The sequence below is a fragment of the Medicago sativa genome, chromosome 1 (genome assembly GCF_051527215.1).
Source record: "Medicago sativa cultivar Bolivia chromosome 1, Bolivia_mono, whole genome shotgun sequence".
In the NCBI taxonomy this organism is placed as follows: domain Eukaryota; kingdom Viridiplantae; phylum Streptophyta; class Magnoliopsida; order Fabales; family Fabaceae; genus Medicago; species Medicago sativa.
This window is the reverse complement of record NC_140749.1, coordinates 37,137,722-37,150,358: the sequence shown is the minus strand read 5'-3', so window position 1 is coordinate 37,150,358 and position 12,637 is coordinate 37,137,722. Positions and strand designations below refer to the sequence as shown.

Genomic DNA, 12,637 nt, shown 5'->3' with positions numbered 1-12,637 from the left:
TCTTGTAAAAAGGATCGGAGGGAGTAATAAATAGTAATTTAAAAAAGGTTTACATTTAAGACAAAAATTAAGTAGTGCTTAAATACAGGGATGAGTAATTATTTGGTTATAAATGCGACAATAGGAGCCTTTCTAGAAAGGTCCAGAGAGATTACGAGTCATGAGTAAGATGTTACAATAGTCTCAGTGAGGTTTTTTTTTTTTTGAACATTATATCTTCCATTTTTTTGGTTGTGCTGTGGTTTGCTCACTGTAAGTTCCGATGGCGAAATCATCTTCATCGTCGTCGAACTCTGAAAATTCCGGCGGCGAGCTTCTTTGCGTGGGAACGTTAGAAATCGCGACTCCGAAACCCGTTGGTTTCCTATGCGGTTCAATCCCCGTTCCCACCGATAACTCTTTTCATTCCGCTCTTCTTCCAACCCCGCAAACAGTGAATGCTCCTCGTTATCGCTACCGGATGCTGCCTACTCAAACTGACCTCAATACGCCACCGCTTCTTCCTGTTGGTGCTGCTGTTCACTCCAACACAACTCCCGGAGGAGGAGGTAATTCTTCTTCTTCTTCAATCTTGTTTCTTTCTTTACAGTTTCTTGTATTATAGAAGGAACCAACTTTTATGAATATGCAACCCTATGACCTGGATCACAAGTTCTTTTTTGTGCTAACCATCCGGGTAATCAATAAGTTAAGTCTGACCGAGAATTGTTCCATCCAGGAATTAAACTCGAACAATTCGTATTTGGTGTACCTCATTAACCACTTGAGCCCAGTTGATTGGTTACTAGATCACAAATTTAAAAACACTTCTCAATTGTATGTTTTTAGATTATATTCTTGTCAGAATGGGTATTAATCTTTTCATTCTTCAAGTTTCCTATTCCTTGTTTCCATGCAATATCGGTTTGATTACATGTTAGATTAGCAATGGAATACTGATTGCAAATCATATATATATCTAGACATATGGAATTCTTTATGAGGAAGGAAACATTTACTTCAATGTCAAAATTGAAAAATGCCTTGTAACCACATAACATGTTCCTTTAGGATGTCAGTGGGTAGTTGTATAGTGTTTAACTAGGCAACTACTGACAAGTGTTTTCAAGATCTTATTGCCAACATTGGATTGATTGATACCCACTCATCAACTTGAGGGGGTGTTGTGTACTTGTGATCACAAGTACATAACTATGATTAGAACCTTTCTCAGTACATACTTATCTGCACAGACTTTTTTGGTTTCGTTTCTGTTACTAGGTTGATTTATTTCTTGTAGTTCTAGGTTAGTATTTATTGGTTGGCATCTATGTACATGAACTATATAATCTATTATCTATAATTTCATCATCATTGGTTGATATCAAATGAATAGGAGTGGTGAAATACTGAAAGATATCTAGTGGCATCCAGTTCTCCATACCAGAGTTTTATACTTTTCGCAATCACTGATTTTTCTGTTGTTTTGACACCGTTTCGGTGACAGATTTCCCATGGGAAAGCACTGCTGTTGCGTCAAATTTCGCTAGAAAATGCGAGGCCCTTGCAGTGTCTGGTTTTGTTGACTATGGCGATGAGATTGACATAATTGCTCCAGCAGACATTTTGAAACAGATATTTAAAATGCCATATTCCAAGGCTCGACTATCAATTGCTGTTCATCGCATTGGTGATACTCTTGTTTTGAATACCGGGTATTTCTCTTACTGTTGCCGTTTCTCACTTCCACTATTTAATGCGTTTGCTTATATTTGCTGTTTGCAAATTATCCTTCTACTACCTGATAAGTTTTTCACTTCAGAAACTTGAACAATCTATTTTATTTTTTTAAAAGCATTGCGAAATTTTGTACCACTTTCTGATTTAGAAGAAATTACTAATAGTTGCAGAAAATAGGCGTATATGTTTCAACAAGAAAGAAAATTTATAGACAACTCAATAGAATCATATTCTGGTTTTAATGCATCATATTTGATCCTGCAATCTAGAATGTAATGTATGACACTGCAGAGCTGATCAGTCATTTAGATATTAATTACCTCTTCAACTTTTTTATTTTTTATTTAAGGTTATTGTGTTTGGTTATGGACATTTGTTAGATTGAATACTCCATAATTTTTGCAGTGCACTATTCGACTAGCTTCCTTTCTTTTCTGTTTTTTGTGAACTTTAATGTTCATAATCATACATTTGTGAACTGCAGGCCAGATATTGAAGAGGGTGAAAAGTTGATTAGGAGACATAATAATCAATCAAAATGTGCAGATCAATCTTTATTTTTGAATTTTGCTATGCATTCAGTAAGAATGGAGGCATGTGATTGTCCACCAACTCATCATGTTCCATCAGAAGATCAATCAAATTCTTCCGTTTTTCCTGGAAACACACCCCATATTGTGGTACAGAATGATGATGTTGTACAATCCGAAGGATACAATTGCCATTCTGACTACTCACAGGTCGGACAAGACAGCTTATTTTGGGGAAGCAAGAAGAGTAGGAGAAATAAGAGCCATGCTCCAGTTAATAAGGTGTCACAAGTCGGTGAAAAACCCAGATCATCAATGAAAGAGTCTGAAAAACAGAGAAACGTTGGTAACGATAGCTTTCTGAGGGTTTTATTCTGGCAGTTTCATAATTTCCGCATGCTCCTGGGAAGTGACCTACTTTTATTCAGTAATGAGAAGTATGTTGCTGTGAGCTTGCATTTATGGGATGTCACACGACAGGTAAGGATCATTCCTCTAAAATCATCACCTTGTTTTATGTCTGGCAAATTGCCAATATTTGTTTTCCCTATTTTGATAGGTCACACCTTTAACTTGGCTTGATGCTTGGCTTGACAATGTTATGGCAAGTGTACCGGAGTTGGCCATATGTTATCATCACAATGGTGTTGTTCAGGGATATGAGCTTTTAAAAACTGATGACATTTTTCTCCTTAAAGGGATATCAGAGGATGGAACCCCTGCGTTTCATCCGTATGTTGTCCAACAAAATGGTCTGTCTGTTTTGAGGTTTCTTCAGGATAATTGCAAGCAGGATCCGGGAGCTTATTGGGTACTATTTTTTATTCTTAATACATTTAAAACATTTGATGCTTTTAGGTTTGTTATGTTAATTTTTTTAACAAATTTGTTGCCCTTAGTAACGCTACGAAGCATGGCTTTGAATTTTTCAGCTTTATAAAGGTGCTGGTGAAGATGATATACAACTTTTTGATCTTTCCGTTATTCCGAAAAACCACTCATCCAACAGTAGTGATGATGCTTCAAGTTCCATGCCGTCACTAATCAGTAGTGGGAGAAGTGATGCAGTATATTCCCTGGGAATTCTTCTCTATCGAATTGCTCACAGGCTTTCACTCTCAATGGTGAGGAAGAATTGGACCTATTTTTGGGTTGATTCAGCTTTGAGTGGTTTATAACAGCCAACGACTAATTATTATTTCTTTTGCTACAGGCTGCTAAAAATAGGGCTAGGTGTGTGAGGTTCTTTAGACAGTGTTTGGAGTTCCTAGATGACTCTGACCATCTGGTATGTTTTAGGAATAACATGATTGATGTCTTACCTGGCTCTGTTTATGCGGCACTTCCAATTATTCTCTATTGAAATGGCTGCATTTCTGATAAATATTTTGGTTAACAGGCGGTACGTGCAATTGCTCATGAACAATTTGCAAGGCTGATTTTAAATTATGACGATGAGTTGAAATTAACTCCCGAGTCTCTAGCTGTAGAATGTGAACTATCTGTTACTCAAGCCAAGGAATCATCTTTGGATGGCGAAAACAGTAATTCTGAACTAGTTGCCCATGAAATGTTTGATGTGCATGCTGATGGCAAATCCGGTGAACATGTGAAAATAACCCAACACTTGGAATCAGAAGTTCCTGCAAAGATGGTTTCTGAAGCTCACAATCCTGTTTCTGGGGAACTAATACCAGTCGGCAACACAGAATTGAGCAACCAACGAGGGGTTGAACCATGTTTGTCTTCTGATGTTAGGTCTTCAGTACGTGAAGTATGTCCAGTTTCCCCACCTGTGGTTCAGACTGTTGCTGATCCAATCTCATCCAAGTTAGCTGCTGTACATCATGTTTCCCAAGCCATCAAGTCTTTGAGATGGATGAGGCAGATTCAGAGCTCTGAACCAGAGATGATGGAACAACTCAATAATAATCATGATAGTCCATCGTCACCTTTTAATGTTTCAGTATGTGCTTGTGGGGATTCCGATTGTATTGAAGTTTGCGACATTCGAGAATGGCTTCCAACGTCCAAGTTGGATCATAAGTTGTGGAAGCTTGTTCTTTTGCTTGGAGAATCTTATTTGGCACTAGCGGAAGCATATAAAGAGGATGGCCAACTTTATCAAGCCTTAAAGGTTATACAGTTGTCATGTTCTGTTTATGGATCAATGCCTTCACATCTTGAAGACACGAAGTTTATTTCTTCAATGGCTAGTTACTCATCTTTACAGAGAAAACACATCAATATGAATGAAAATATGACATGGCTGGATGATAAAGAAGATGAGACATACATTGGAAGGAAGTCTTCTACTTACCTTTTCTGGGCCAAAGCATGGGCATTAGTTGGAGATGTTAAAATTGAGTTCCACAGGATAAAGGGTAAAGAAATCTCAACGGAAGATATGACAAAACCTGCTTCTAGAGAACTGAGAATGTCATCTGAGGTTGTGAAGGAAGTAAAAAGACTGAAGAAGAAGCTGGTGCAGTTGAATCAGAACTGCAGTTCATGTTCCTTGGTAAATTGCAGTTGCCAGAGTGACAGAGCTAGTAGTGGGAACAGTGCAAGTAGTAGTAGTGTAGAGGTGACCATGACTTATGGTAGAAAGCATAGTAAACGACTGTCTTCTAAAATTGTCAATCACTTGCCTGCAAGAGACTCAGGAGACGAGTTCGTTCAAAGCAAGGAGAGTAGAAAAGATTCTGACGCTGAAGATTTTGAGCACAGTAATTATGGTGGAGACCTGACAGAAACTCTTGAAAATAATAGGACCGAAGTTGAATCCTCAGCTGCTATGAAGTCTAGAAATGTTGAGGGATCTTCAGAGATGGACAAATCATGTTCTAGTGTTGTCTCTCAAACTGAGTTTAATTCTAGGGAAACGGGTAAAGCGAAAATCGGTGGGATATTTGAGTACCTAGCTGAACCTCTAGTTGGAGATGCAGAGCACAATCTATTAGCTTCTTTGAAATGCTATGAAGAAGCTAGAAAAGCATTGTTTAAACTTCCAACTGGTTTGTCGGAGTTACAATCTGTGATTAAAAAGAAAGGGTGGGTTTGCAATGAATTGGGGCGAATCAGAATTGAAAATAAAGAACTGCATAAAGCTGAACTGGCATTTAGTGATGCTATAGATGCATTCAGAGAAGTTTCAGATCACACCAACATAATATTGATAAACTGTAATTTGGGACATGGCAAACGGGCACTTGCTGAGGAGATGATATCTAAAATTGATAATCTTAAACAACACAATATCTTCCAAATTGCGTACAATCATGCATTGGAAACTGCAAAACTAGAATATAAAGAATCCCTTAGATATTACGGGGCAGCTAGGTTAGAACTAAATGCCATTAAAGACAATGCTGATACTGGCACAAACGGCTTAAGGAACGAGGTGCATACACAGTTTGCTCATACTTATCTGCGGCTCGGCATGCTTTTGGCAAGAGAAAATACTACAGCTGAAGTTTATGAAAATGTATCATTGGAAAAGACTCATTTAACTCATACCAATTCCCATGGCAGAAAAGCTAAAAAAGATCTAAGAAAGCATGAAATTTCAGCTAATGAGGCCATTAGGGAAGCATTATCCGTGTACGAGTCCCTGGGGGAGCTACGCAAACAGGAGGCTGCATATGCTTACTTCCAGTTGGCTTGTTATCAGAGAGACTGTTGTTTGAAATTTATGAATTCCAGCAGTAAGAGAAGTGCATTGGCAAAAGGTGAAAACAGCATGGTGCAACGAATCAAGCAGTATGCATCTCTTGCAGAGAGGAACTGGCAAAAAGCCATGGACTTCTATGGCCCCAAAACACATTCTAACATGTATTTAACTATTCTGATGGAGAGATCAGCTCTTTCATTTAGCGTTTCAAGCCATTTACACTCCAACGTGGTATTTTCTTGCACTTCTTTCACATAGTAATTTGATTTGGATTAGCGGTTCATTATTTTTTTGTTTATTTTTTTTAGATGATGTAACTCGTAGTTTTTCATCCATGAATAGTAGCATAGTAGACATGGTAACTTGATCTGTTTTCAATGCCATTGCAAATTTAACCTGTCCAATCCCTAGCAACGAAAAGATGATAGAATTCTTCAAATTTGCTTCTTTATTTCCAGCTTATGTTTTATCCTAATTGAAATCTGGTTAGTATGTGTCAAAGGAGTGGGGTTGAAATGTTCAGTTAGATATGAACTGCATTTTTTTTTTTTTGAAGAGCTGGACTTCAATTATCTCCGTTGATATATTATTTGGAATGAGGGGTAACCTTGGCGCAACTGGTAAAGTTGTTGTCATGTGACTGTAAGGTCACGGGTTCAAGTCCTGGAAACAACCTCTTGTGTAAAAACAGGGTAAGGTTGCGTACAATATACCAAATGGTGGGACCCCTTCCTGGACCCTGCGTATGCGGGAGCATCAGTGCACCGGGTTGCCCTTTGCCCTTTATATATTATTTGGAATCAATTTTGGAATCGAAGTAGTGTGTCAACTTAAATAGTTTTATTGGAAATTTTGGTATTTGATAGATCATGGCGTCCATCAATCGGTTCCAGACTTTCAGTGTATATATATTTCTGTATTTGTTGATTACTTCCTAAATTTTGTTTCAGATGCTGGAGTCAGCTTTGGCTCATTTGCTTGAAGGACGCCATGTTTCAGATAGAAATGCGGACACTTTCAGTACTAACTATCCTGAACTTCATGCAAAATATTGGAGTCAGTTGCAGGGGCTTTTGAAGAAAATGTTGGCCACAGTGCTTTCATCGAGTGCAAATAAATCTCTCTGCCAACCATCTTCAACATCGAGCAAATTTGGTGATAGTCAAAAGATCAAGGAATTGTACAAGATGTCCCTGAAGGGCACTGACATGGCCCAACTGCATACCATGCACACCTTGTGGACATCATGATAATAAATGCATCCAACTGCAACCCACGTACAGCTTGTGGATATCATGATAGGAAGTTTATCCTGTCGTTCTTTTCTTGTTTACATCTGTTCTAAGTAATTTGTTTGTCACCTGTTTCTGATTATCTTGTATTGATATAATAGGATTTAGGATTACAGCCTTACTGTGTGTGCTGTTGTTACTGGTGTAGCTATTGCTGTTGCGTTGTATTTTTGGGTTTGGACCAATCCTTTAAGCCCGTTTTAGTATCACATCACAGCTTACCTGCTGTTTAGAGGCTTCTAGATTCAATCACTGACAGTTATAAATGTCATGTCATGACAGTTGGCTAGTATAAATACTGTGTTAGTGTGTTGTACTTCTCTCTATCAGTTTTTGCATCTCACATTTATACTAAATTGCCAATCCTCCCTAAAGCTGTGATTGACCCTATTGACCAGGATTAAAGATTTCTAGTGAATCAGTTTGAGAATGTCTCTATTGATCAATGTTAGGACTAGGAGGCATTTGTACTCTGAAGTTTACAATCTTGTAGGTCTTGCAGCTTTGGCTCTAAAACTTGGTCGGGGAATGCCCCAAATCACGTAGGAGATCCTTATTCTAACGGTGTTTTTACCTCTTATACTTTCCCAATCGCGCATGTAGCCATGTACTATCAAAATATCTCCCACGCCTGAAGCAATGTCAAACAACAATCTCGACATCAGTGGCTAAGGGTGTTTCCATGCCCGAAGCCTCAAACAACAATCTCGACATCCACTAATCTTGGGGCAAATTAGTCTGACCCACACATGTGTGTGTTTGCTTTTGATTTTGGGATCGAAATTTCTAGACCAACTTGAGAATTGCAATAAATTAGGTTTGAGATTGATCAAACCAAGCGACCGAACTCTTCGACGGAATTAAATTGGAACTAAAAAAAACCCTTACCTAGGGAAATAATCTTCCAATTCTTGATTGCTTCCAATAAATTCGACAGCTTCATGTGGAGATCACGAGTCGTGAAAGGTAGATCACCTTTTTGTAGCGTCAATTGACCGTGTAAATTTTGTTTGCATTCTCCGATCCCCAATTCGTATCCACCTTGTGAGATTTTGATGCTCATAGAGTCACCTTTGATTGTGTGTGGAGGAAATTGACTCAATTGGATGCCACAATCACAAGTGTGCGAAACAAGCTGAGTAAAGAATTTTTTGGTTGATTGAGAGAGCTATGGCGCCACAGTGGTCGGTGGAGCCAGAAAATTCGAAGGACAAATCATTGATTCCACGAATAGAGAACAATGGAAAGTTGTCAAATCAATATAGAACAATCATAGTTAACGAAGCGCGCTTGAAAATCCAGAATTGCGTCGGAACCCACCACCGAAAAAGCTCCAATGAAGTAGTTACGATTGCTGGAGAAAAATAATTATTGAAAGAGAATTCCAATCAATATCAAACCTTAAGATGCTATCTTATATCTTTTTTTTTTTTGACAAAAACAAAAGGATATTCATTCATTTAAATTGATAGAATACATCAGAGACAATAGCATGATCAATATCGCTAAAAACGTAAAGGGTGAATCTGCGAACAAACTCACGACACCCAAGTTAATAGCATACAACGGCAAAATGCCTACAAATAATATGATAAAATCTAAATCACCAGAATACTCATGCTTCTGGATCTGAGACGTTGACGCCCAAATCATTGATTGAATTTGTGATTGTCTGAAGCTGGTCTTTCAATATGAACCAAACGAACACCACACAACAAAAGATACGAAATCAAACAACGTCGACGACGAACAACACGACGTCGCACTAAGATGACGAAATCACAAAAAAACACAAAAGAAAAAACTTGATGTATGTGAAAATCACTTATTTAGATTGAAAGAAAGGGAAAAAAGATGCAAAGGGGTGATTCTAGGTCAAAAATTGACCTAAAATCACCCCTCCTCGACGAGTGAAAGAGGAAGAAAACTTAGAGAAAAGATGGAGTTTCTCTCACTAAAAAACTAGGGCCGACTATTGACCGAATTATAACCGCATATTCATGAATGTACCCAACACATATATATTTTGATCCGTTCATTGTATGCTAGAAAATAATGCAAATATCCTTAAAAAATATAATGTATACATTACACCATGTTTTAAGGGAAAAAAAAATGTTTGGTCTTTATTTAGAATCATTTTTTCTTTTTATGAAAAAAGAATATGGGTAAGTGTAACCTACTATCGAACCTAATCCAATCTGAAAATGGCGGTTCGACACATTTGATCCGATCCAATATTAAAGTTGGTGATGATCATACCAAACTTAAATTGGGGTTTCTTACACGATATACTCCCTCCAGTCACTATTATAAACAAAATTTGACTTTTTAATAATCAATCATCAACCATTGTCAAGCATGAAATCTGTGATTCTTGCACCAGACTCAAGCAAATACAACCTATAAAGAGAGTTTAACCTATAACCTAAGTCAATGTTAAAATTGATGATTCTCTTACCAAACCTAAATTGGGATTCACCTCGGGTTACAATTTTGATAAAACTCGACCCGTGTACATCCAGCCAGCCGTATAGATAACGAAGAAGCACCGACATACGACACCAAAACAAAAGAAAACAAAGCAACAAAGTCAAGTAAGTTACGAAAAAGTATATTGTGAGTTTGAAATTTATTTAATTAATTAATTATTGTTTCTTAACAAATAAGTAAATAAATAAATAAAAGAGGAAAAAGCGAAGACAAAAATCAGACATGAACATTTCGTTGTTGAGACCATTCTCGTTCTTTGTCATCTTCGCACTTGTTCTTCCTCTGATTATCATCGCCATGTCTGATTCAACACCAAAACCCATCGATTCCGATTCTTCATCTTCTTCTGCTCCTGCTGTTCACATCATCTACACCGAGAAGCCACAGGAAGAGGAGCCTGAGTCTTACCACATCCGAACCCTCACTGCGGTTCTTGGCAGGTACCTCCTCCTTTTATTATTAATTCATTCTCATTTTCTTTATGCTTTTTCAATCAATCTTTTCTAAAATTGATTATAAGTCACTTGCATGCAAAACGGTCTCTTATTTTTATGAATTCAATGTTTTATTTTAGATCAAAAGTGTTTGTTTTTATGTGTATAATTAATATGTATATGAATTGATTCTAGAATATAACAAAGTCAAGTTGATTGATGTAATCATTATTGCAGTGAAGAAGCTGCAAAGGATGCTTTGTTGTACAGTTATAAGTCTGCAGCTAGTGGCTTCTCTGCTAAGCTTACTCCTCAACAGGTTGATCAGATTTCAAGTAAGTTCATATTTTAATATCCTGTGAAATTCTCTAATGTAACACCGTTTTTTATTTTAATGTTTAAAGCTAACCAAGATTATTATTCCTGTTGATGTTTTTGTTCCAGATTTTGTTTTGTGGGTTTTGATATGGTGTAGTTTGTAGTTTTATCATTATGATACGATTTTATAGTTTGATGTTATATGTCCGCTGTGTTTTATTAAATGCTTTTTGCTTGCGGATATATAGTTCGGTGCTGGCTGGATAGTCGGAGCACTGCTGAGGAGTTGATTATGCGCAAGCATGCTTTAGTTTATTTCCATTAACAACAAAGATTTAATCCTACTCCTGTAAACAAAGATAAAAGCAACTTACATGCATCAATGGTTTTGCTAAATCAGTTTTTTTTTTACCTAATTAATTGCTCCTCTTTGCGGCTTTTTGATTGTGAGTGTTTTGAAACACAAAATTCATCTCATTTATCTTTTGTTTTTGTTTTTGAGTAAACCCTCAATATAGTCATCCAAGTATCACTCTCTCCTACTTAGTCCCTAAAGTGTATGAAAGTTTGTCATGTTAGTCTCTGCTATTAAGATGGCAGATACTAGAGATTAATGAGATAGATTTCCATATACTTTAGAGATTAACGAGATGAATTATCATATATTTTAGGGACTTATCATTATCATATACTTTTGGGACTAAGGGTGATGTTTGAAAGACTAAATTAAGAATTTACTATTTCTTTTCTTCCTTCGTCAAGCAAACCTATAATATCAATGTCATATTGGTTTTGCTACCTTGGTATTCATATGACATATTTACCTCATATTCTAGCACTGTCTTCATATTTGTGAAACACTCTCTGGATGTTCTTTTATTATCTGATATATATTTGATATATCCTATGAAAAGGGATTCATATTATCATCTGGTAGAAATTTGACTCTCGAACCACACTGTTAACCTCAATTCTAGCTTCTTACGAACTCATGGGACACCTCCCAAACTTGTCAAGCTCTGTGTGTTTAGTTGCACCAAAATGTACTTTACGCACTATAGATTCCTCTGCCCAATCTCAGAGTCGCTGCGTTGCGATCATACCAATCGGATTCTTTCAGAACGGTATATGATGACTCCTGCAAGAACGTGGTGTGTGAATTCTGGCTTTATTGCTGTTAGTGTTATTAAAGAGCAGCCATGGCAGCGTTATTGTGGATTTTTCGCCAACCGGACTGGGCAATTTTTGTGATGGATCCACACCATGGTGTTTCATGGCGGAAATAGTTGCTTAAAACAGCAGAGTTTTGGCTTTCGCCATGGTCCATTATCCACAGTCGATAACACATCTGGCCTTGTTGTTTTTGTGTCTTGGGAAGATCAAGGAAACAATCTAGTTATTACAATGTTTTAGAATAAGAAACCATTATTTATGAGTAGCATATATCTTGGTGAATTAAGATCATTTGTCTATCATTAGTCAATTATTAATTTTTCGGTTGTTTCATTCTCTGTTATAAATAGTGTCCATATACTTTCCTTTCCATTTTTCTTTGTTGTTTCAGAGTGTTCAAAATTGCATACCAATGGATAGTGTTCACTGTGTTTGTCAGTTGTCATAATCTTTGTTCTAACAGCTTATTGCACTGTTGTAAATATAGATCCTTGTTTTTGGTTCTATCCTAAAGTTATTTTCACATCAGTAATTCTCTTGAACATGATAACTATTAATCTTGACCATTCATGCATGATTAAATGTTCTATATTTATTGTTTTCTCATAGGAATTGTTCACATCAGCTTATTTTTGGTGTTGTGTGTATGTATAATTTGAGATTTTTTTAGTTTCTCTCATTTTGGTAAATGTGGTTTCCATTTTTATGATTAACATTGGGTGTCTTAAATTGCAGAGCAACCAGGTGTTCTTCAAGTTGTTCCAAGCCAGACAGTTCAGCTCCATTCAGGACCAAATAAGCTGCACTAGAGAATCTATATTCATTTGAAGATGAATGTGGGTCCAAACTGTTAACTATATATCTTGTATGAACTCAGCCAAAAATATTATCTAGACCATGTATAAACAAGTTTGGCTCAGACTGCGCTATATCAATAATAACATGGGTTTATAATATTGTTAATATTTTGGATGCATGTTTGTCGTTGTCTCTCAATGTGGTCTT

At 36.9% G+C, this 12,637-nt stretch overlaps 2 protein-coding genes across 2 annotated transcripts; both read left to right on the top strand.

The window, feature by feature from the left end:
- The first annotated feature begins 205 nt into the window (after positions 1-205).
- Positions 206-7,510, top strand: LOC146954720 (erythroid differentiation factor-like protein). Its single transcript, XM_085717968.1, has 8 exons — positions 206-548; positions 1,487-1,694; positions 2,204-2,729; positions 2,809-3,060; positions 3,182-3,373; positions 3,463-3,537; positions 3,649-6,153; positions 6,873-7,510. Exons 1-8 carry the CDS (start codon positions 263-265, stop codon positions 7,170-7,172), a joined length of 4,344 nt encoding a protein of 1,447 aa, XP_085574094.1. The 5' UTR covers positions 206-262; the 3' UTR covers positions 7,173-7,510.
- A 2,415-nt stretch (positions 7,511-9,925) lies between these two features.
- LOC146954719 (subtilisin-like protease SBT3.17) lies at positions 9,926-12,608 on the top strand. Its single transcript, XM_085717983.1, has 3 exons — positions 9,926-10,147; positions 10,379-10,476; positions 12,368-12,608. Exons 1-3 carry the CDS (start codon positions 9,930-9,932, stop codon positions 12,439-12,441), a joined length of 390 nt encoding a protein of 129 aa, XP_085574109.1. The 5' UTR covers positions 9,926-9,929; the 3' UTR covers positions 12,442-12,608.
- Positions 12,609-12,637: the final 29 nt, after the last annotated feature.